Here is a 23,402-nt window from a genome sequence, read left to right on the forward strand (position 1 = left end):
GGTAGTGGTGCTGCTTGACTCTTCACTTCATTCCTTGGTGGTTGAGTTGTTTGAGTTTCAGCAGTTGGTGCATTCTCAACAGTTTCGGCAGTTGGTGCATTCTCAACCGTTTCGCCAGTTGGTGCATTCTCAACAGTTTGGGCATTTGGTGCAGTCTCAACAGGTGTTGCAGTCTGCTCATCCACTACAAATCGGGGTTAATCCATTTCTCGTTGAACCCCCAACAGTCCACGAAGTGATACAATACGATTGCCTCCAACGATTACAAACAGAGGTAAAGGAATAAGATTGGGACCGTAACATACCTATATAATGGGATTGTAGGAAGGAGAAGATTGTAGCAACACCAATTGGGGATGGAGGAACAAGATTGTCAAAACTCAACAATTGTCCAAACATTCCTTACCAAAACTCTAGCTCACTTATTTATTCCCAAATATCTAATTACCACACATGTACAGTACACTTAACACATCCTAATACAAATCGTGCCACCTGTACAATGCTCCGTTAATGATTTAAACGACATTACAGAAAATGACCAAATAAAACACGAATTGCGAAAATGAGGACCATCTTAAACATTCTGTCAAAATGAGAATAATCCGTAACAAACACTACGAAAATGAGGACCAAAAAATATTTAAGCCACAAAATTATTAACATCGATATTTAAAATGAGTTACAAAATTAAATATTGATATTTATATTTAAAATTAGTGATAAGAATCATGAATAAAATTTACAGCTTTAATAATTTTTTTGTAATATATATCTAATTGAAAGACTTTTTAAAAGTTAAGATTTAATTGACACACTTTTAAAAATAAATACTTCACACATCTAAATAAATATGTGTATCATCCAATTAATTAAAGCAAAGTACAACCTCATAAAGTTCGTTAAAAGAGAGACTAAAAACACATAAAAGATTAATAATTACTACGACAAAAAAATTAATTTGAGTAAAAAGTACGTTAATTTAAATATTAAAAAGTAGGATACGATAGAAAACAATGTGATCAATCATAGATTGCGTCTATTGTTTAGATTAATTATGTTCAAGACAATTAACTACATTATAAATGATTGTTTGAAAATATTAATGAAATATAACCAATAGTGGACAATTTAGAAAAAAACAAAATTAGAAATCAGCATTATTGCGGCGGCTGGCCGACGGAAATTCATGCTGATTGTGAATGAAGTTGTCGTCTGTGAACTATACTCGGTCAATCTTAGTTACAAAAGGTATAAATATAAAAGACAATAACACAAAAATTATTATTATTGTTATTATTAATATAAATATAAAGTTTATGCGTATTTTTTTAATGAGTTAGGAAAAGTAAAACTTTGTGATATCATAAGTCTTTGTCTGTTGATCATGAGTTTAGTTATGATTAACATAAAAAAAATTATTTTAATTATATATATTAATATAGTTAGAAGATAGCTTAAACTTTTTTTTATGATTTCTGTCTTGATAGATGTGGTTTTCCAAATTTTAGATTATCTTATTGTGTTTCTTGTTTTTCAACGTATTAAGAATACTGCAAATGATTGATACAACCAACTTGCAAGTTAAGATTGCAATCTGTAACATTCTTTTTTTTGGATTAAAAAATATCACAGAATCACATCTTTCCGCAATCTGCTGCCTTTACTGCGTTCAGGAGACAAAAACTAAAATTTATTCCAAAGCTAACGTGATACGTTTATTATATCTACCCTGTAATCACCATTTAATATATCATTAAAAATGAAAGATATGAAGTTGTACATAATAGCAAAGCACCCCGATTAAAATGACAAAAAATAAACAAATATTTCAAGGCTTATGTGTGTCCTTAATGCATTATCTTCGTCTTTTTATTCCTCTAATTTCTCTTAAACAAAAGTGCCAAAGTTTTCAAAATCTTGAAGAAATAGATCTTGAAAATCATACTGATATTGCAATATTATGATAGATCTTTCGAGAAAAATATCAAATTTTTCAAAATTTTGAAGAAAAAAATATTGAAAACTATACTAATATTGTGATAAATATTTGGAAAGGGTAGTCGAGATAAAACATTAATGAAACATCAGTTCAATTCATATATAAAAAATTAATATCTTCAACAATAAATTTATGAATCTTTAACATTTTTAATTTTATTATAAAATTTAAACTTAAACTTAAATTCTCAACATATCGATTAACCGTGTCTTGAGTGTCTTATGATTGTTTGGTAATACAATGAGTCCAAGCGCCCAAAGCGGAGCTATTTCATCATTAGGCGGTACATAAATAAAGTTGGAGCAATTTAAAACTCTGCATCAAATAGGATGGCATGAGATCGAAACTTAATTTAAGAGCAAGTAAAATGTCATTTTTTGTCTGGGGCAAATTCTAAATTTCATTGTCACTCATGTTCCCATTCACTGGCATCAAATTTTGAGAGTATAGTAGACTCCCAACTGTCAATGGAACACATGCATTTTACAATTTGTCAATTTATCTCCCAATATTTACCGAGCGATGCTTTTCTTCCTCTCCTTTAAATGCTCACTTGACATAGACCGTGAATCCTCTTCAACAAAGACTTTAATGTTGAAGACCTACCTAACTTACTAAAAAAATATAAAAAACAAAGATTTTTGTGTTGATCCTAGGGGTACGCATGGATTGGATTTTTAATGATCCAATCCACATCAATTTTAGATCCAAATAATTGGATTAGATTTTTGACCAAAATCCATTTTTTTAGCAAAAGTAGTTTGAATTTTTTTAAAATTCAGATTCAAATATTTGGATCAAGATTTAAATCCAATCCAAATATTTGGATCAAGTTCAAAATCCAGAATCCATTTTTAATAAAAGAAATTTAAATTGAATTTCTTAAAACTTTTGTCATTAAGGCCCGGATGACTAGGATGAGACCGACGACCCGGACGGACCTGACGACCCGGACGACCCAGACGGACCCGACGACCAGAACGACCCAGACGGGCCTGACGACCCGAACAGGCTCGATAACCCAAACGGGCCGGACAACCCGAACAGGCCCGAAAACACGAACAGGCTCGACGACACGAACGAGCTAGACGACCCGAATGGGGCCAACGACCCGGATGGGCTAGACGACCCGGACAAACCCGTCCAAATAGTCGGGCCCAATCAGGTAGTTGGGCACGTTCGAATTGTAGGGCCCGTTTGGGTCGTTGGGTACGTCAAGGTCATCAGGCTCGTCTGAGTCGTCGGGCCCATCCGGGTCATCGAGCATATCTGGGTCGTCGGGCCCGTCTAGGACGTCGAGCCTGTCTGGGTTATAGGGTTCGTCCGGGTCATAAGGCTCGTTCGGGTCGACGCGCCCGTTCGTGTCATCATGCCCATTCGGGTCGTAAGGCCCATGTAGGTCGTCAGACCCGTCCTAGTCGTCGGGCTCGTCTGGGTCTTCGGGCCCGTTCGAGTTGTCGGGCCCGTCCGAGTTTTTGGGCCTGCTTGACCCGTTCGGGTCTTTGGGCTGCCTGACCTATTTTCGTCATTGGTTCTGTATGGTCCGTTCGGGTTTTCGGGCCGCGTGACCCTTTCAGGTCTTCGGGTCTGCCTGACCCGTTCGGGTCTTCGGGCCTGCCTTACCCATTCGGGTCTTTGGGCCTGCCTTACCCGTTCGATTCTTCGAGCCCGCCTGACTCGTTCGGGTCTTCGGGCCTGCCTAACCCGTTCAGTTCTTCGAGCCCGCTTCACCCATTCGGGTCATCGAGCCCGCTTGGCCCGTTCGGGTCTTCGAGCCCGCTTGGCCCGTTCGGATCTTCGAACCTGCCTAGCCCGTTCGGGTCTTCGAACCCACCTGGCTCATCAGGTCATTGGGCCTGATCGACTCGTTCGATTTGTCGGGCCCGCCTATCTCATTCATATCTTTAGGCCCGCCCAACCTCTTATGGTCGTCGGGCCTACCCGATCCGTATAGGTCGTCGAGCAAGAACCGTCCAAGTCTGAATTTAGCATAGTCCATCTCAACCTTTAGTCTAACCCAACTAAAAATTTAAATTAAAAATTTGGATTAGATTTTTTGGATTATCCATATTTAAAAATCTTGATTTATAAAATGGATATCCAATCTATAAGATTTAAAAATGTAAATTAGATTGAAATCCAGATCCATTAAATGGATTTTAAATGGATTAGATTTTTAATAAAATGGATTATAAATGGATTGGATTGGAGCAAAAGTGGATTGGATCAAGAAAATTAAATTTTTTGCCTACCCCTACTTAATGTCAAAGTCATCAGAAACACACACCCACATCTTCAATGGGAAGCACTCCCGGATCCTTTCATCATTGAACACAAACTTTGCAAGTGTAGTCTTTCTCATGCCTCCCATCCCCACAATGGGGATAACAAAGAGACTAACATCAACATCATTAGGATTCTGTGGCATCAAAAGCTTTATAATATTTTCTTTATCGTGTTTCCTCTTTATCACATATATATCACTCACACGAGAGTGTGTCATATCTCTTCGATGAACAATGATTACCTTCATTGATGTTTAAAGTGTTCTTTGAACATCAAAACTGCCTTATCTTTGACATTGCTGGCCGGGAGGTTCTAAGGGTTAAAATGAGAGGTAAAAGCTTCTCATTTGATCCAACAGAGGAGAAGAATGTAGCCTATTACACTCAAGCCAATCTCACAGAACTCTGGCACAAGAGACTGGGTCATTGTCATCTTGAAAGAATGTTGAAAATACATAAGAATGACATGTCTTCAGGTGTACCAACACTTTCTGAAAATCTTTCAAATTGTAATGCTTGTCAATTTGGTAAACAAAACAGAAAGTTTTTTCCCAAATCATCTTGGAGAGCCTCTCAAAAGTTGCAACTAATTCACACTGATGTGGCAGGACCTCAACTGATGTGGCAGGACCTCAAAGAACACCATCACTACAAGGTAGTCTCTACTTTATTTTTTTCATAGATGATTTTACAAGAATGTGCTGGATTTTTTTCTTGAAATTCAAGCATGAAGTGGCTGGAGTATTTATGAAGTTCAAGAAAATGGTGGAAACTCAAAGTGGCTACAAGATTCAATTTCTACGATCAGACAATGGGAAGGAGTATACATCAACAAAATTTAATCTATTTTGTGAAGAAGCAGGAATTGGGCATCAATTGACAGCTCCTTACACTCCTCAACAAAATGGGGTAAGTGAAAGGAGAAACAGATCTGTGATGGAGATGGCTAGATGCATGTTGCATGAGAAGGAGCTGCCTAAAACATTTTGGGCAGAAGCGGCTAATACAACAGTTTTCTTGCAAAATTGGCTTCCAACCAAGGCCTTGAAAGTTAAAACTCCATTTGAGGCTTGGTATGGGTATAAACCTTCTCTAACCTTCCTTAAAGTATTTGGTTGTGTCTGTTTTGTATATATCCCTCAGGTTAAGCGTGATAAACTTGACAACAAGGCTACTCCAGGCATCTTTGTGGGTTACAGTTCTGTTTCGAAAGCCTACAAAGTGTATCATCCTCAAACCGGAAAGATAATTATCACTAGAGATGTACATTTCAATGAAGGTCAGAAATGGGATTGGAAGAACTCACAAAGTACAACAGAATTCTTTCCAATTATAGAAGATAATCATCATGGAGAACAAACCACATAACTGTTACAAGATGAATTGGAAGATGATCCTCCAATCAGAGGAACTAGGCTATTGCCTGACATCTATCAAAGATGTAATGTAGCCATTTGTGAACCTGCTAGCTGTGAGGAAGCACTAAGACTCCCAAAATGGAAAAATGCAATGGAGGAGGAGATGTCTATGATTCAAAAAAACAAAACGTGGGAGTTGGTTGACAAGCCTGAAAACAGAAAAGTCATTAGAGTCAAATGGGTTTTCAGAACAAAGCTTAATGCAGATAGTTCAATCAACAACTACAAGGCCAGACTCGTGGTTAAAGGGTATGCACAAATCTTTGGTGTTGATTATTCTGACACTTTTGCTCCTGTGTCTAGATTAGATACAATCAGATTGGTGTTAACTATAGCTGCGCAAAAGGGCTGGAAAATATTCCAGTTGGATGTCAAATTAGCATTTTTAAATGGAGTTCTAGAAGAAGAAATATATGTGGAGCAACCAGAGGGATTCGTGAAGCATGGTGAAGAAGATAAAGTTTATCTACTAAGAAAGGCCCTATATGGCCTAAAGCAAGCTCCAAGGGCCTGGTACAGTAGAATAAATGATCACTTATTAAGCATAGGCTTTACAAAAAGCTTATCTGAATTCACTCTCTATGTGAAAGATAAGGGAAATAGTTTTCTCATAGTTTCACTATATGTTGATGATCTTTTAGTAATTGGAGATGACACAAAGTTGATTGACGAATTCAAGCAAGAAATGATGCAAGCATTTGAAATGACAGATCTTGGTCTCATGACCTATTTTCTTGGAATTGAGATCAAACAAGGTGAAAATCAAGTATTCATTTGCCAAAGAAAATATGCAAAGGAAATATTGAGGAAATTTCAAATGGATGAATGTAAAGCAGTTAGCACACCAATGAATCAAAGAGAGAAATTCATCAAGGAAGATGGTGCTGATAAAGTTGATGAAGGATACTACAGGAGCTTGATTGGATGTCTAATGTACCTAACTACAACAAGGCCAGACATTATATTTGCTGTAAGTCTCTTATCTCGATTTATGCATTGTGCTAGTGAGGTGCATTTAAGAGCAGCAAAAAGAATATTAAGGTATGTGAAAGGCACTCTTGATTATGGTGTCAAATTTGAGAAGTATACAAATTTCAAGTTGTGTGGATTTTATGATAGTGATCGGGCTGGATCTTATGATGACATGAAAAGCACTTCAGGGTATTGTTTCAACTTAGGTTCAGGAGTTTTCTCATGGTGCACAAAGAAGCAAGAGATTGTAGCACAATCCATTGCAGAGGCTGAATTCATAGTAGCAACAGCTGCTGTAAATCAAGTTCTATGGCTGAAAAAGATTCTATATGATTTACACTTTCAGCAGAAAAATAAAATTGAGGTTTTTGTTGACAACCAGGCAGCAATTGCAATTGCAAATAATCCAGTATGTCATGGGAAAACAAAACATTTCAACATCAAGCTCTATTTTTGGAGGGAGATGCAACAAAATGGAGAAGTGAACTTAGTTTACTGCAAGTCTGAAGATCAGTTGGCTGACATGTTTACAAAGCCTTTGCCCGTCAGCAAATTTGAATTATTGAGAAAAAGAATTGGAGTGTGCAGCAGTTCCTAAAGCAAGGAGGAGTGTTAAATATCTGCTTTTTGTAACTGCATATCGTTGTTTAATTTTTTAATTAGTCAATAGGTCTTCCTAAACTTTAGGTGCAAGTATGTTTATTATTCACGTTTCCTGAAATCATGATTATGTGGTTACTGTCAGTTTTATTTTTTATTATAAATGTATTGCTGCTATGTTGAATGAAACAAGTCCTTTCTTCACATCAGTCTTATTATACTGTACACTTTACCTTGCTCTGTTTTTTCCTTCTCCCGGTTAAATTATTTCCCTTTCAACTCCAACATGTGTCAACATCAATTATTTGAAGACTAAACTTGTGCCTATCAGGTGCAACCTTGTCTAGTCTGTTGCTAATATCTTTAATTTGTTGAGCTATCTTGTAACGAAAAACGAGTGGATTAGAGATTGAGAAGAAGTGATTTATCTTGTCTTTAACGCTGGCATGAGCTTTAACCACTTTTTCTTTTAGTGTTTGGCACTCAAATTCATCCAAAAGATCTTCAGCATCAGAAAAGACAATTTTAAGGTAAGTGAGCCATTCGCGGAGCTCATGGTTGTGATCTTGCTTTTGCTCAGCATCTAACAACACAGCCTTCACTAAAGAGAGAGTGTTTGTAAAGTCTCGAAGATTGTCGTATAAACCCACAACTCGAGAAGCTTCTTGAAAAGCACGAGACGCAAACTCTGCAATGAGTGACTCTGCGATGCTCAAGAGAAATGGTTAGCTGTGAGAAATCGAAAAGGCAAAGAAAAAGAAGACAAAAGATTAGTTTTGTGCCCAAAGGCTTAAAGTGGTGTAAGAGGGAGTAATGATGAGCTTGTCATTTGTTGTCGCAGATGAACAATGTTCATCACACGCACCACACTTACGATATGCTTTGCTTATTTCTGAAAAAATAATTAAGAAAAGAAAACTTTATATCTTATTATATATATATATATATATATATATATATATATATAATATAATATAATATAATATAAATAGATTATATATTACCCAAAAAGAGCACCAGTCCTCTGAAGAGAAGTGGAGAGACAGGATTGATGTTAAAAGAATAAAATTGGAGAAAGATCCACGTGCAACAATTTTTGGATGCTCAAGTTACTAAGAACATAAAAAAAATGAGTATAATTGTATATGAGATTGACTATGAGTACTTCCTATAAGAATGTCATGTACGTGCAACAATTTTTTGATGCTCAATAATAAGAACATAAAAAAATGAGTCTAGTTGTATATGAGATTAACTGTGAATACTTCCTATGAGGATTGGGATTTATAGACGTGTGGATGGGTAACAAAATTAATTGATAATATTATTGAATGAGAAATTATGTCTTACTAATATTAACATATCATGAGTAGGATGACAACGGGACGGAGCGGGCACGGGTTTCGTTATCCCATATCCATCTCTGTAAAAAAAATTCATCCTCATCCGCATATTCAAATTCAACGAGTATCAGACTTTTGTCTCATCCCCATTTTCACTGGATAACGGGTATAATCTCGTACCCATACCCATTTTTTTACTACTTCAATATTAATTTTAATTCATTTTTATAAAATAATAAAAAATTACGATAAAGGAAACATAATATTATCAAATATTTAATATTAGAAGGATGGTTGGTTATTGGATATCAAATACTTTAAAATAAATTATAATTGTTTACATTTTAAATTATAATACCAAATAAAATTTCATGAAAACCAAAACAATTATTAAATTTGCAAATATTAATGAAACATAGTTGATAAAATTTAAAAATATTTTTTAAAAAATATAAAAGAAAAACAAATATGCAAATTAAAATATATTTTAAATGTTTGTTTACTTCAATCTTTTAAATTATAATAAATCTTTTTTTATACACTAATAAAAGTTATAATACATCATTTGATAAAAATGATCCAAAGAACGAATAATAATCAAAATAAAAGTTTAAAATAAATTATAATTGTTTACATTTTAAATTATAATACCAAAAGAAAATTTTTTGAGAACCAACACATTTATTAAATTACAAACATTAATGAAACCTAGTTGATAAAATTTAAAATATTTTTTAAAAAATATAAAAGGAAAAAAAATATTCAAATTAAAATATATTTTAAATGTTTGTTTACTTCAATCTTTTAAATTCTAATGAATCTCTTTTTTATACACTAATAAAAGTTATCATACATCATTTGATCAAAATGATACAAAGAACAAATAGTAATCATAATAAAATTTTAAAATAAATTATAATTTTTTACATTTTAGATTATAAATAAAATTTCATGAGAACCAACACATTTATTAAATTTGCAAACATTAATGAAACCTAGTTGATAAAATTTAAAAATATTTTTTAAAAAATATAAAAGGAAAACAAATATTCAAATTAAAATATATTTTAAATGTTTGTTTACTTCAATCTTTTAAATTCCAATGAATCTTTTTTTTATGCACTAATAAAAGTTATAATACATTACTTGATCAAAATGATACAAAGAATAAATAATAATCATAATAATAAAATTTTAACATAGATCTTGTATCTTTTGAACTTCAATTATGTTAGATGGTGATAAAAAAATATTCATGACAATTACATTAAATTTTTATATTGTAGTAAATAAAAGTTATTTATACAATTATAGTGAAAAAATTACACTATGATTGATAATGAGTTAGAAAATAAAAAATAATTAGATAAAATATATCGAAATAGTATTCTACATAATGAAAATAAACAAAAAATAAAAATATTAAAAAATTAACAAATGTTTACAAACAATTTGAGAGACTATTGAAAGAAATCGTACAAAAGGAAAACAAATGTATAATTAAGGGTATGATAAGTTAAAAAATATCTTAGAGATCTAAGAAAACTTTTGAAATATAAACATATATACTAAGTGGTTGAGAAATAACAAAAATTGTTTTAGTGAAATAAAAGAATTATCCAAATGAAACAAAAACTAATAATAATAATAATAATAATAATAATAATAAGTAAAGGATTTTTTTTATATTATTTAGTAAACGAAATGTTTGTGCTATTAAATACTTAAATTGAAAGTATTAAACATTTTCATGTGAAAGGAAAATATACAATAAATAAAAATATTAAAAAATAATAGAAATATTTAAATGTGAGACATAACAATTTTTAATTGACATACATTTTTTAACAAAATATAATTGAGATGCGAATGAGTTTCATAACAAACCAAATAATTAGCAAAAATAAAAAATAATATATATATATATATATATATATATATATATATGGTTACTTAATTAATTGAGAATATTTTAATAATTTAAACGGGAACAGATATTATGGCGGGGATATGTGCATCTCCATACCCATCCCCATACCCAGTTGAAAAAGTGGGGATTCCTCATACTCATACCCATACCCATACCCATACCCAGTCAATGCAGAGATTCTCCGTGTCAAAACAGGGACGGATTCGAACAATATCCACATAGACAGGTTTATTTGTCATCTCTAATCATGAGTAATACCATTGATTTACATAATATACTTTAATAATATCATTGATTAACCAATTATGTCTCAATAATATTATTGATTCACATATTACATTCAATTTACTCAATATTTAATTTATTATTGTTATATATGTATATAATTATTAGATTTAATGAGATTTGTGACATATTATACATATAATTGTATTTAGCATGGTTTATAATTGTATTTGGCATGGTGTAATATTTCGTGATATACTATAATGTATTTATAATGTATTTATTACGATAACAATATTTACATGTAGCATGATATTAATAATGAAAATAATTATATTGAATTAATATTATTTTTTACAATATATAAATATATATATATATATATATATATATTTAATAAGATTTGTGACATATTATATTTATAATTGTATTTCTTATGATGTCATATTTTGTAATATACTATAATAATTGTATTTGTTATAATAATAATAATATGTACATAAAGCATAATATTATAAGAATAATTATGTTGATTTGATATTATTTTTTCAGCTTGAATGAAGGGGAACTACAAAATAAATAAATAATATATATATATATATATATATATATATATATATATATATATATATATATATATATATATATATATATATATAATTATGTCTTTTGAGTCCTTTCTAAATTTATATGATTTATTAATTCTCACAATTTACAACTTTTTAATTAAGTCTCTCACGTTAGATCTTACTATGAACTGTATAATGTAGTAGCTACCTTACACGATTATAGTGCTTGAATGTTGTCACGTGATACTTTAATATTTTATTACAAGTAACTTTGATGACAAAGATCTTAGTGTATTTAACAAAAAATATTCTTAAAATAAATTAAAAAGATAAAATTAAAAGATAAACAATATATAAACTTATAAAATATCAAATTAGATAATTATAAAATTATAAAATAAAATAATAATTATAATTATAATTTCATAATTTTTTAATTATCTAATTTTACTGTTAATATCTTTATATTCTATAACTAAGTCATTATAAATTTACAAAAGTATAAAATATAAAATTAAAAAGTTATATAATTATATTTGAAAAATTTAAAAATAATAAAATTACGAAATTATAAGATTAAAAAATTATAAAATTTTGAAATTATGATATTATGACATTATAACGTTGTAAAATATAAAAAATATGACTTGTAAAATTAGATAATTAAAAATTATGAAATTACATTTTTTATTTTATGTTTAATAATTTATTATTATCTAATTTTATAATTTTGTATATTTTTTATTATCTTTTAATTTTATATTTTATAATTTTAATTTGCTTTAATAATAATTTTCGCTAAATACAATAAATCTTTGAGAGAGATCCTCATGATTAAATGTTTTTAATATTATGTGACGACATTTAAGCGTATTGACACTGTAACTAACTGTCACGTCAAAACTTCAAAACTTGAAACCTTTTAAAACAGAAACTTAATTGAAATAAAGTTTTAAATATTTTAAGTAGAGCTGTCAAAATGAGTTGGAACCCGCGAGCTAACCCGGCTCACCACGGGTTCAGACCGGGTTGGGTTGAAATTTTTTTATAAATTTCAATAGGGTTGATTTTTTACCCGGCTCATCTAGAACTCGGCTCATGCGGGTTGGGCCCGTGGTGAGCCGGGTTGCCTCACCAACCCGCAGATAAAAGGGTCACACAAGTGTTTTTTTATTAAGTTGGGCTTTATATTTTGGTCATGTTAGGTTGTTTTTTTTTAGCCAACGCATAAATAACTCGTATTTTTTTTATTTTGGTTTGTATTTGGATTGTATTAAAGTTTATTTAAATTTTAATTAGAACTATAACTTAGTTTTGACTGAAAAAAAATAAAAAATTTGTATTTTTTCTAATTAAGTGAACTCGTGAGTCAACCCGTTTAACCCACCAACCCGTGGTGAGCTAGGCCGGATTCGAATTTTTTTAGCTCGCTAAAAAATGAGCCGGGTTGGGTTGGCTCACTAAATCATCAACCCGTGATGGGTCGAGCCGGGTCGGACCGGATTACCCGTTTTGACAGCTATAATTTTAATGACTCAATAGACCACAAAAGTCTACTAGATACTCAGTTGAAAGTTCCAACATTATCTTGGACTTAAACCATAATTAAACCATATATATATATATATATATATATATATATATATATATATATATATATATATATCAATTATCATAATTGTATTTAATATGGTGTAATATTTTGTGATATACTATAATTGTATTTATTACAAGAGTAATATATACATATAGTAAAATATTATGAGAATAATGATGTTGATTTAATATTATTTTTCACCTTAGATGGAGGGGAAGTGCAAATAAACATGTCTTCGTGATATTATCCAAACTCGTCCATGTTGTGATGAGAAATCTCCGCATTGACTAAATACATGTATAAATATAGGTAATATCTGATTTTTACAATTGGATATGGAGATGAGGATGAGTATGTACATACACATGTCCAACAGTGAAAAGAAATACTTGGTTGAGCCAAAAGTGACTTGAAAAAAAAATACTTGGTTGAATCAGAGGTGACTTTGGAAATAATACTTAGTTCAACCAAGAGTGACATGTTGAAGGAGTACTCATAACCAGAAGTGACTATGAGCTCAAACAATACTCAAAGAGTTAGTTAAAAGTGACTACAAATACAAAGAATATTAGATTTTACGTTGTGGCATTAGTTTATTTAATAAAACTCAATTGATTTTTTTTAGAACTCATAGTTAAAAGAAACTAATTAAAAATATTTAAATTTATTTTTGATATAAAAGTATTATGTATACTCTCTTTCCATGTATTTCTTTATGTTGCATATTATTTATATTTTCACTAACATAGAACAAGGGTCGTTATTTGAAGAATAATGATATTTTGATCGATTTTTTTTATTCACTTTTAATTTATCATTTTAATCACTTTTAGATTATTACATTACATTACACAACTAAAAAAATTAAAATAAATAATTAAAAAGTGATTAAAATATCAATTAAATATAAATAAAAAATGTCGGTCAAAATATCATTATTCTTGTTTAAATACATAAATCTAAAACGTTTTAACGAGTAATTCAATCAAGAATCAAAAGTTGTGTCTACTTTCATATGGTGAAATTGTTTTCCGTTGATGACAAAAATATATAAAATCGTCATCTGAACATTCTTAGATAATATTCGCGAAACGTTTCAAAAAGTTTTAAACATACAATTCAATATTTCCTTATAATTTTTTGTTTTCACAATAAAATTTTGAGTACTCGTAAGGAAAAGAAATTAATAAAAAACCAATTAAAAATACTTAAATTTATTTGATAAATTTAAAACTTAATTAAGAATTTAGATTTTTGTAACACAGGATAATCATATCACACCTTTTTAATAAAGTCCACCATAAAAAATGCAAGACGTAATTTAAGCTTGTTTTATATATACGATAAATTATAATTTTTTTTCTCTCTTTCGATGGGATACTAAATTGTTAATGATTAATTTATTCAAACACAATAAAAGATAGCATTTGTTATTTATCTATTTGTTTTATTTTTTTCTATCTTAATTAGAATGTGAATTTATTTAAAATTCACATTCTAAATATTGAGACTGATGATAAATATAAATTTCTAAAATAAAACAAAAACTATTTTAAAATTTAAAACGATGCCAAAAGAACTCATGTTATTAAATGCAAATTTTATGAGAATAAAGGTATTTACAACGATAGAAAGTGATCGAAAAACAAAGAAGAAAGAAGAATAAAATAGTTCCAGAGGGTACAGAAGTTGACTTTGAGACAAGAGTTTTGCGTTGTTCAGATCTCTGGTGTTTGGGTTGATGATCATGGCCGAATCATTTCTCTTCAGCATCGCCGATTCACTCATAGCAAAGCTTGCGTCTCAGCTTTATGAAGAAGCTTCTCGGGTGATGGGTTTGTATCAGCATCTGCAAGAGTTTACAAGAACTCTCTCATTAGTCAAAGCTGTGTTGTTGGATGCTGAGCAGAAGCAAGAGCACAACCACGAGCTGCGGGAATGGCTGAAGCAGCTGAAGCGTGTCTTCTCCGATGCCCAAGATGTGCTCGATGAAGTTGAGTGCCAAACGCTGCAAAATCAAGTTGTCAAAGCTCATGGTACCACCAAAACCAAGGTTGGTCGCTTCTTCTCAACCTCTAATCCACTTGTTTTTCGTTACAAGATGGCTCAACAAATTAAAGATATCAACAACAGACTAGACAAGGTTGCTGCTGATAGGCATAAGTTTGGTCTTCAAACAATTGATGTTGACACACGTGTTGTGCATCGAAGAGAGATGACACACTCCCATGTGAGTGATTCAGATGTGATTGGAAGGGAACATGACAAAGAAGAGATCATACATCTTTTGATGCAGAAGAATCCCATTGATGTTGATAAAAGTCTCCCTGTTATCCCCATTGTGGGAATGGGAGGTTTGGGAAAAACCACACTTGCAAAGTTTGTGTTTAATGATGCCAGGATAAACGAGTGCTTCCCATTAAAGATGTGGGTGTGTGTTTCAGAAAACTTTGACATTAAGCAAATGATTGTTAGAATTATCAATTCTGCTAACGATTCTGCTTCACACTCTCATGCTCCTGGTTTCCAACAGAATTTGAACATACTAGACATGGAGCAGCTGCAAAATCAATTGAGAAACAAACTTGTTGGTGAAAAGTTCTTACTTGTCTTGGACGATGTATGGAATGAAGACCGTGTTAAATGGGTTGAGTTGAGGGCTTTAATACAAGTAGGTGCTGCTGCAGGAAGTGCAGTTCTAGTGACTACTCGTAGTCACTCCATTGCATCCATGATGGGCACGGTTTCCTCTCACATTTTAGAAGGTCTTTCTTTGGAGGATTCAATATCTCTGTTTGTCAAATGGGCATTTAAAGAAGGAGAAGAGGAAAATTATCCTCATTTGATAAATATTGGCATAGATATTGTGAAAAAATGTAGAGGGATTCCATTGGCAGTGAGAACTATAGGGAGTTTATTATTTTCCAAATTTGAAGCAAATGAGTGGGAATATGTGAGAGACAGAGAAATTTGGAATTTACCGCAGAAAAAAGAGGATATTTTACCTACACTCAAATTAAGTTATGATCTTATGCCATCCTATTTGAGGCAATGCTTTGCTTTGTTTTCCCTTTACCCAAAGGATTATGAATTCGTTAATTTTGAGGTAGCTAATCTTTGGGGTGCACTTGGACTCCTTGGGTCTCTGAAAAAGAATATGACACAAGATGTTGCCAATCAGTATTTCTGTGAACTACAGTCAAGATCTTTTATTCAAGATTTTGTGAGCTATGGGACAGTTTATACATTTAAAATACATGATTTGGTGCATGATCTAGCCTTGTTTGTTGCAAAAGATGAGTGTCTACTAATAAATTCCCACGTTCAAAGTATACCTGAGAGTATTCGTCATCTGTCATTTGTCGAAAACGATTTGGATGACAAATCAATCAGTTCAAAATCAGTAGGTGTGAGAACCATTCTCTTTCCTAAGGATGGTGTTGGTGCCAAGAGTGAAGCTTTCTTTACATTGGTTTCAAGGTACAAATACTTGCATATTTTGAATTTAAGTTATTCTTCAGTTGAAACTTTGCCTTATTTCATTGGGAAGTTAAAACATTTGAGATCTCTCTGTCTTTATAATAACAAGAAAATCAGGGGACTCCCTGATTCTATTTGTAAGCTTCAAAGTTTGCAAGTGTTGGACCTTGGTGGATGCATGGAGCTGGAAGCATTACCCAAAGGATTAAGAAAATTGATCAGTCTTCGAGATTTTGTCATAACCACAAAGCAAGCTGTTTTGCCCGAGAATGACATTGCAAACTTGAGCTCTCTTCAGTATTTGACTATTCAATGTTGTGATAATGTGGAGTCTTTATTCTCAGGGATAGAACTTCCTTATCTGAAAGCATTGACTGTTAATAGCTGTAAGAGGCTAGAAGCTTTGCCACTTGACAGTAAGCATTTTCCTGCATTAGAGACGTTGTGTATTGGGAACTGTGACCAATTGGAATTGTCCAAGGGTCATGAAGACCAGAAGTTCATCTTAAAGTTAAAAGCAATACTATTTACTTCAATGCCACAGATAGAGACATTGCCTCATTGGCTTCAAGGATCTATTAAAACACTACTATCCTTGAGACTAGAACACTGCCACAATCTTGAGGTGCTTCCTGATTGGCTACCAATGGTAACTTGTCTGAAAGCACTTGACATCAAAGATTGCTCGAAGTTGCATTCTCTTCCAGATGGCATCAATTGCCTCACTGCCCTTGAACGTTTACAAATCATAGACTGTCCTGAATTATTCAGAAAATACACGCTGTAAGTCGGAGAGTATTGGACCAAATGTCATACTTAGCATTGTTGAAAGAAAAGATCTGGAATAAAAAGTAAATAGAAGAGGGAGTGAAAAGTTTCAACTACCTTGATAAATGTTGAAGGTCTTTCCGTTCTTTTTTCTAGGTTCTGTAATGCAGATTGTTTTTTCTAAAGCACTTTTTAAATTATTTTGATTTATGTTTTATGGGTGATAGTTGTTCCTTGAACCCATGGATCGCACTATGGGTGATTGCTTGATGTAGACCATGATGATGACATCTCTTCTATGTTACTCTTTCCTTTTTTTTCTTGTATAGAAATTTAGATTTTAGTGAATGAACGGTTCATTTTAGAGCCTCCTTGTCACTTATAGTTTCAAAATCTCTTAATCTTGTGAATCTTATACTTTATGATCTGCCTTTCATTTTATTGGGAATTTAAGTTTGAGTTTAAGTTCCACAACAAGTAGAAATAAGAAAGTTGAACACCTTATAAGAAAAAAGACTCATAAATTCATTTTCTTTTGATTTTGAGTTAAAAGTAGTATCAATTTCTTATATGGGTTAGACTTAGATCACATTTATGTAATCTTTTCCTAATGAATTTTCTCTTGAAAAAAAAGAAAACATCAATGGTATAAGAACCAGTCTAGGAAAATGGAATTATAAATTTAAGAGTTTTAAGCTGTTGCAATTGCATGTAGGTTAGAACCTCAATATGGGATATGAAAGAGAAATTTAAGTTACCAATCCAAAACAGGGTATATAAAATTAGAATCTTGGTGATAAATGTTATTAAATGAAGCAAATCACCATGAGCAATTCCGATTGGATAGCATACACTTTAATTCAGTGTTTACTCATGTATGCTTCTCTAGCATTTTGTAATTGCAAAAACAAAGTACAAAGCCAGAGGTAACGGAGAAAAGCATGAGCAGGAGTAGTTATATATGTTATGTATTTCCCATTACGCTCATGTCTCTTTTTTTTTTCACATATGAAGAAAATTGTTTATAATTGTATCTAATTGATTTCATCCCCTTTATTGTCAAGCCTGTTAGAGCCTGTTAATGAATGAAATTTTGAATAACTAGAAATATAGTTATAGATGAATACATATCAAAAACATTCACTTGTCACTCAAGTATAATTCCAAGTCATATAAAACAGAGTTTTGCTATTGAAAAGTTTTGTTTCCTACTAAAATTATCATTTTTGGCGTTTTAAAACTTCCTTCTTATTAAAAAATACTTTTGCCATATCAGCTAGAAAAGGTGAAAATTATATTCATGATTTAATTACTTAATTATTTTTCTTTTCAAATGATATATCCTACTGTGTTGATATAAATGTCTTTCAGACATATGTTATAATAAGAGATACCAATTTGGACATATCCTACTGTGTTGATATTTATGTCTTTCAGAAATATGTTACAGTAAGAAATATGTTATATCCTACTGTGTTGATATATCTTACTTCCTTGTATTTCTGTGATTAATAATATCTTAATTTGATGTTGAGAGATCTTGAATAGCAAATTATGTTACGAGAAAGATCTCTCCATTATAGTTATGGGAATGAAAAATCAGAAGAAAAACAAAATTAGTTCCTCCACGAATTAAAATTAGTTTATGCATTATCTAGTTTATATAAGTTGTTTCCTATTTGATTTTTCAAAATCTGATTTTTAATTCGTATATGATCTAATTTTAGCTTAATCATTGTTTTAAGGTTTTTAGCTTGTGTTTTGGTTTCGTATATGAATTTGTTTATGACTTAATGTAAAAGGCCTTTGAAGTTTTTTTCCATTGAAGAACCACACAAAATCTACTTTTATCCTGGTTCTGATTAGCATATGAGCACGAACTATTAGTGAGATCATGACTTCACTTCACCATTCACATGATATATTTCTTTACACCAAGGTAAATCCCATTCTTGAACGATATATTTTACTTTTTTCCATTTTTCAAATTTGTTGCCATTTAAAAATACAACTTTTAATCAAGAGGCAAGTTTTAGTCCAACATGGCTATAGTATGGTCAAGTCCAAACCCTATCTGTTTGTATATGATTGATTAAATTTTTTATTTTTTTTAAAGAATAGACTTATTATTGTTTGGTGTAAAACAATGACACTGCAAAATATCTTTTCTAGACTCTAGTGAACAATGTAAGACGTGTAATGGCTGAGGCAGATCAAACATGTCTTCTCTGATGTCGAAAATATGTTGGATGAATTTGAGTGCGAAACATTGCAAAAACAAGTTGTCCAAGCTCATGGAAGCACCACAATCAAGGTAGCTCATTTCTTCTCAAGTTCTAATCCTCTTGTTTTTCATTATAGAATGGCTCAACAGATCAAAACAATCAAGAAGAGATTAGACAAGGTTGCAGCAGACAGACACAAATTTGGTCTTGACAGAATTGGTGTTGATAGACGTTTTGTACATAGAAGGGACATGACATACTCTTACGTTATTGATTCGGATGTCATAGGAAGGAATCAAGATAAAGAAAATATTATACAGCTTTTGGTGCAACAGAATCCGAATAATAATGACAAAAGGCTCTCTGTCATCCCCATTGTGGGGATTGGAGGCTTGGGAAAGACCACACTGGCAAAGATTGTGTTCAATGATACGAGGATACATGAGTTGTTCCCATTGAAGATGTGGGTTTGTGTTTCTAATGCCTTTGAAATTAAGCAAGAGATTATTAAAATCATAAACTCTAACAATGATTCTGCTCACCAACAAAATTTAGACAAAGTAGATGTGGAGCAACTGCAATGTCAATTAAGAAACAAACTTGCCTGTAAAAAGTTCTTACTAGTCTTGGATGACGTGTGGAATGAAGATCTTGTGAAATGGGTTGAGTTGAGGGATTTAGTACAAGTAGGTGCTGCAGGAAGTAAAATTCTAGTGACTACACGCAGTCACGTGACGGCTTCCATGATGGGCACGGTTCCCTCTTACCTTTTAGAAGGACTTTCCGAGGAGGATTCATTGTCTCTGTTTGTCAAATGGGCATTTAAAGAAGGAGATGAGAAAAAGTATCCATATTTGGTAAGTATTGGGAAAGAAATTGTGAAAAAATGCAAAGGGGTGCCTTTAGCAGTGAGAACATTGGGAAGTTTATTATATTTGAAAGATCAAAAAGAGGAATGGGAATTTGTGAGAGACAACGAAATATGGAGTTCAATAAAACATGGCAGTGCTATGTGGCCTGCACTTAAGTTAAGTTTTGATCAAATGCCATCCAATTTGAGGCAATGTTTTGCTTTGTTCAATCTTTACCCATGTGGCTATGCATTTGATAGTTTTGATGTTACATCACTTTGGGGTGCACTTGGTCTCCTTCCATCACCAAACAGAAACCAAATATTGAAACACGGTGGTGCAAATCAATATATGTGTGAACTATTTTCAAGATCTTTTCTGCAGGATGTTGTTGACTACGACATTGGATTTGCCTTTAAAATACATGAGTTGGTGCATGATATTGCATGCTATTTGGGAAAAGGCTCTATAATTGTAAGATACCCCTTTGTATTTAGACCAGAACACAGGTATGTCCAGCATCTATCGTTTCCTGAAAATGTTGGAATTGAAAATTTTCCAGTCCACAAATTTGTTTGTGCGAGAACCATACTATTTCCTACCCCAGGAATAGGAGCCAACAGTGAAGTTTTTTTGCTTGAATGCGTTTCACGGTGCAATAGATTGCGATTCTTAGATTTAAGTGATTCTGTGTCTAAAACTTTGTCTCCTTACATTGGTAAGTTGAAACATTTAAGATATCTCAGTCTTGAGAATAATAAAAGCTTAAAGAGACTTCCTGATTCTCTTTGCAATCTGCTAAAGTTGGAAGTTTTGATACTTAGTGGATGTACAGAGCTTGTAGCACTGCCTAAAGGTTTAAGAAAAATGATCAGTCTTCAACATTTGGAGATAACCACAAAGCAATGTGTTTTTCCAGAGGATGAGATTGCAAACTTGAGCTCTCTTCAGACTCTCAGAATCGAATTTTGCAACAACGTGGAATCTTTGTTTGGAGGGATTACACTCCCTACTCTTAAAGTGTTGTGTATTTCCTGTTGCCAGAGTCTAAAGTCCTTGCCACTTGATATTGAACATTTTCCTGAATTAGAGACTTTGTTAGTTGACAACTGTGATGTGTTGGAGTTGTCAAAGGAACATAATCAAAATTTCCACTTGAGGTTGAAGATTGTAAACTTCATTTCATTGCCCCAGTTATTGATCTTGCCTCAATGGCTTCAAGGTTCCACTGATACATTGCAGTACTTGTTAATTTCAAGCTGCAACAATCTTGTGGGGCTTCCTCAATGGCTATCAGCTATGAATTGTCTGAAAACACTGTGTGTCACAAGCTGTCCTAATATGTTGTCTCTCCATGATGACATCCATCACCTACCCACCCTTGAACGATTGGAAATTGATGGTAATCTGGAATCGTGCCAACACTTAACCTTTGATGAACCAGATGAAGAAGTGGAGGAAAAGATAGAAGAATTGGAGTAAGGGAAAAGTAGTGGTAAGCTTTAAAACAGTCACCACAAAAACTGGTTTTTCTATGTTTTGGGTTTACATCATGTATGTTGTTGTTTTTTAGGGCCTTTTAATCTTCTGGTAATGCCACAACAAGGTGAACTATTTTTTTGCTGGCTATGTGCTTAAACTAGTTATTCAGATTGAACCAGTGTTTAATTCGCTATTCGATTTATTTGGTTCTGATATTAAGTACGAAGCAGCATAATTTCGGTCCTAATATCTTTGTGCAAGGTGTTACAAATTACAAATGATTGTTTAATCAATAAGGGGGGAGGTAGTATCTGAATTACGAGGGGAGAAGAAGTTGTATCAGGAGTAACAATATTGTTTCACGATTTCTCTCTTCTTTTTAAGAATTCCTTTAACTGTTATGAGTATTTATAGAAAGGTTCCCATTCATGATTGTGCATATATGGGGTTTGAATTTGCAGCCTGCGAAATACCACGCGTCACCTGATGATCTGAGAAGGAAAAAGATGAGTCAAACTTACTTTAATTATCTGAGTCTTGCAGGTCTATTCTCGACAGTCCCTTTGATTTCAGGATCCAACTTTTAGCCGTTGCTTCTAACCACCGGCGGATCTTAGTTTTGTAGCACATAATTTTTTGTATGGTTTTTAATAGGAGAATGCTAAATTAAGAAATAATTTAAAAAAATATTAATTAGTGTATGTAGAACACCGATTAAGATATAACTAATGATATTTAATATTATCATTTTTACATTAAAAACTGAAATAATTAATTTTATTAATTAAAATAATATAAATTTATATAATAGATTTTATAAAAATAAAAATATTTTTTAAACAATATCTTTGACACAAAATAAATTTTTTAGAATTTTTAAGATCTCTTCTAAAATGTAAGAAATAATATATCCCTGACACTTGAAAAGTCTATTGGTGTGGGAAACGTTTGAACAGTACAGTCTTTAATTTAAAAAAAAAAAAAAACTCTTTAAAATTTATAGTTTTTTCAAATTTATAGACATAAAGTCAATTTACAATTTATGAGTGTACAATATATAAGTGAGTGAAAACCTTACCTTATAAATTAATATTGTAAGATTGAGTTAAACTTAAAATTTATTTCTCAATACTAAAAAAATAAATCAACTTAAACAACTTTCACCTCCTCACTATAAGCCTCGGCCCAGCCACCACTCGCCGCCACACTAATTCATTATCAACACAAAAATGCATCAAAATAATAAAAAAAAAACACACTATAAATTTAGAATGTACTAACTCAAAAAAAAAAACTCACTTTTAAAATAATGATGGTAAAAGGTATAAGCTCTACCAAAAAACCTTGGACTCAATTAGGGATGGCAAAGCGGGTCAGTCCGACCCGTTTTGGCCCGTCCCGCGTTTTGGTCAGCAAAGTGCGAGCCGGGTTGGCCCGTCCCGCAGTTTGATTTCGGATTCACTTTTCTTACCCATCCCACCCCGCGGATTGGTATGCATTTGTGATAAGTGAAAATTTTTTTTTTTGAGCAAAATAATTTTTTTTATTTTTCATAATAATCGATATTCATTTTCTATCGAAATAATTTCAATTAGTTTACCTAATCAAAAACAAGAAAAATAATAACGAAGATTATAGCTAAAATACAATAACAA

At 32.0% G+C, this 23,402-nt stretch overlaps 2 protein-coding genes across 2 annotated transcripts; both read left to right on the top strand.

Annotated features, from left to right (window-relative positions):
- Positions 1 to 14,579: 14,579 nt before the first annotated feature.
- On the top strand, positions 14,580 to 17,537 carry LOC114193542 (putative disease resistance protein RGA3). Its single transcript, XM_028083382.1, has one exon. The coding sequence runs from the start codon at positions 14,683 to 14,685 to the stop codon at positions 17,206 to 17,208; it is 2,526 nt and encodes an 841-aa protein (XP_027939183.1). The 5' UTR covers positions 14,580 to 14,682; the 3' UTR covers positions 17,209 to 17,537.
- Positions 17,538 to 19,389: 1,852 nt separating this feature from the next.
- Positions 19,390 to 21,940, top strand: LOC114190605 (putative disease resistance protein RGA3; the record flags this gene model as incomplete). Its single annotated transcript, XM_028079560.1, has 1 exon — positions 19,390 to 21,940. A coding segment is annotated over one exon (2,358 nt), but the record flags the coding sequence as incomplete, so codon positions are not given.
- Between the last annotated feature and the right edge of the window lie 1,462 nt (positions 21,941 to 23,402).

This window comes from Vigna unguiculata, chromosome 1 (assembly GCF_004118075.2).
Source record: "Vigna unguiculata cultivar IT97K-499-35 chromosome 1, ASM411807v1, whole genome shotgun sequence".
NCBI lineage: Eukaryota > Viridiplantae > Streptophyta > Magnoliopsida > Fabales > Fabaceae > Vigna > Vigna unguiculata.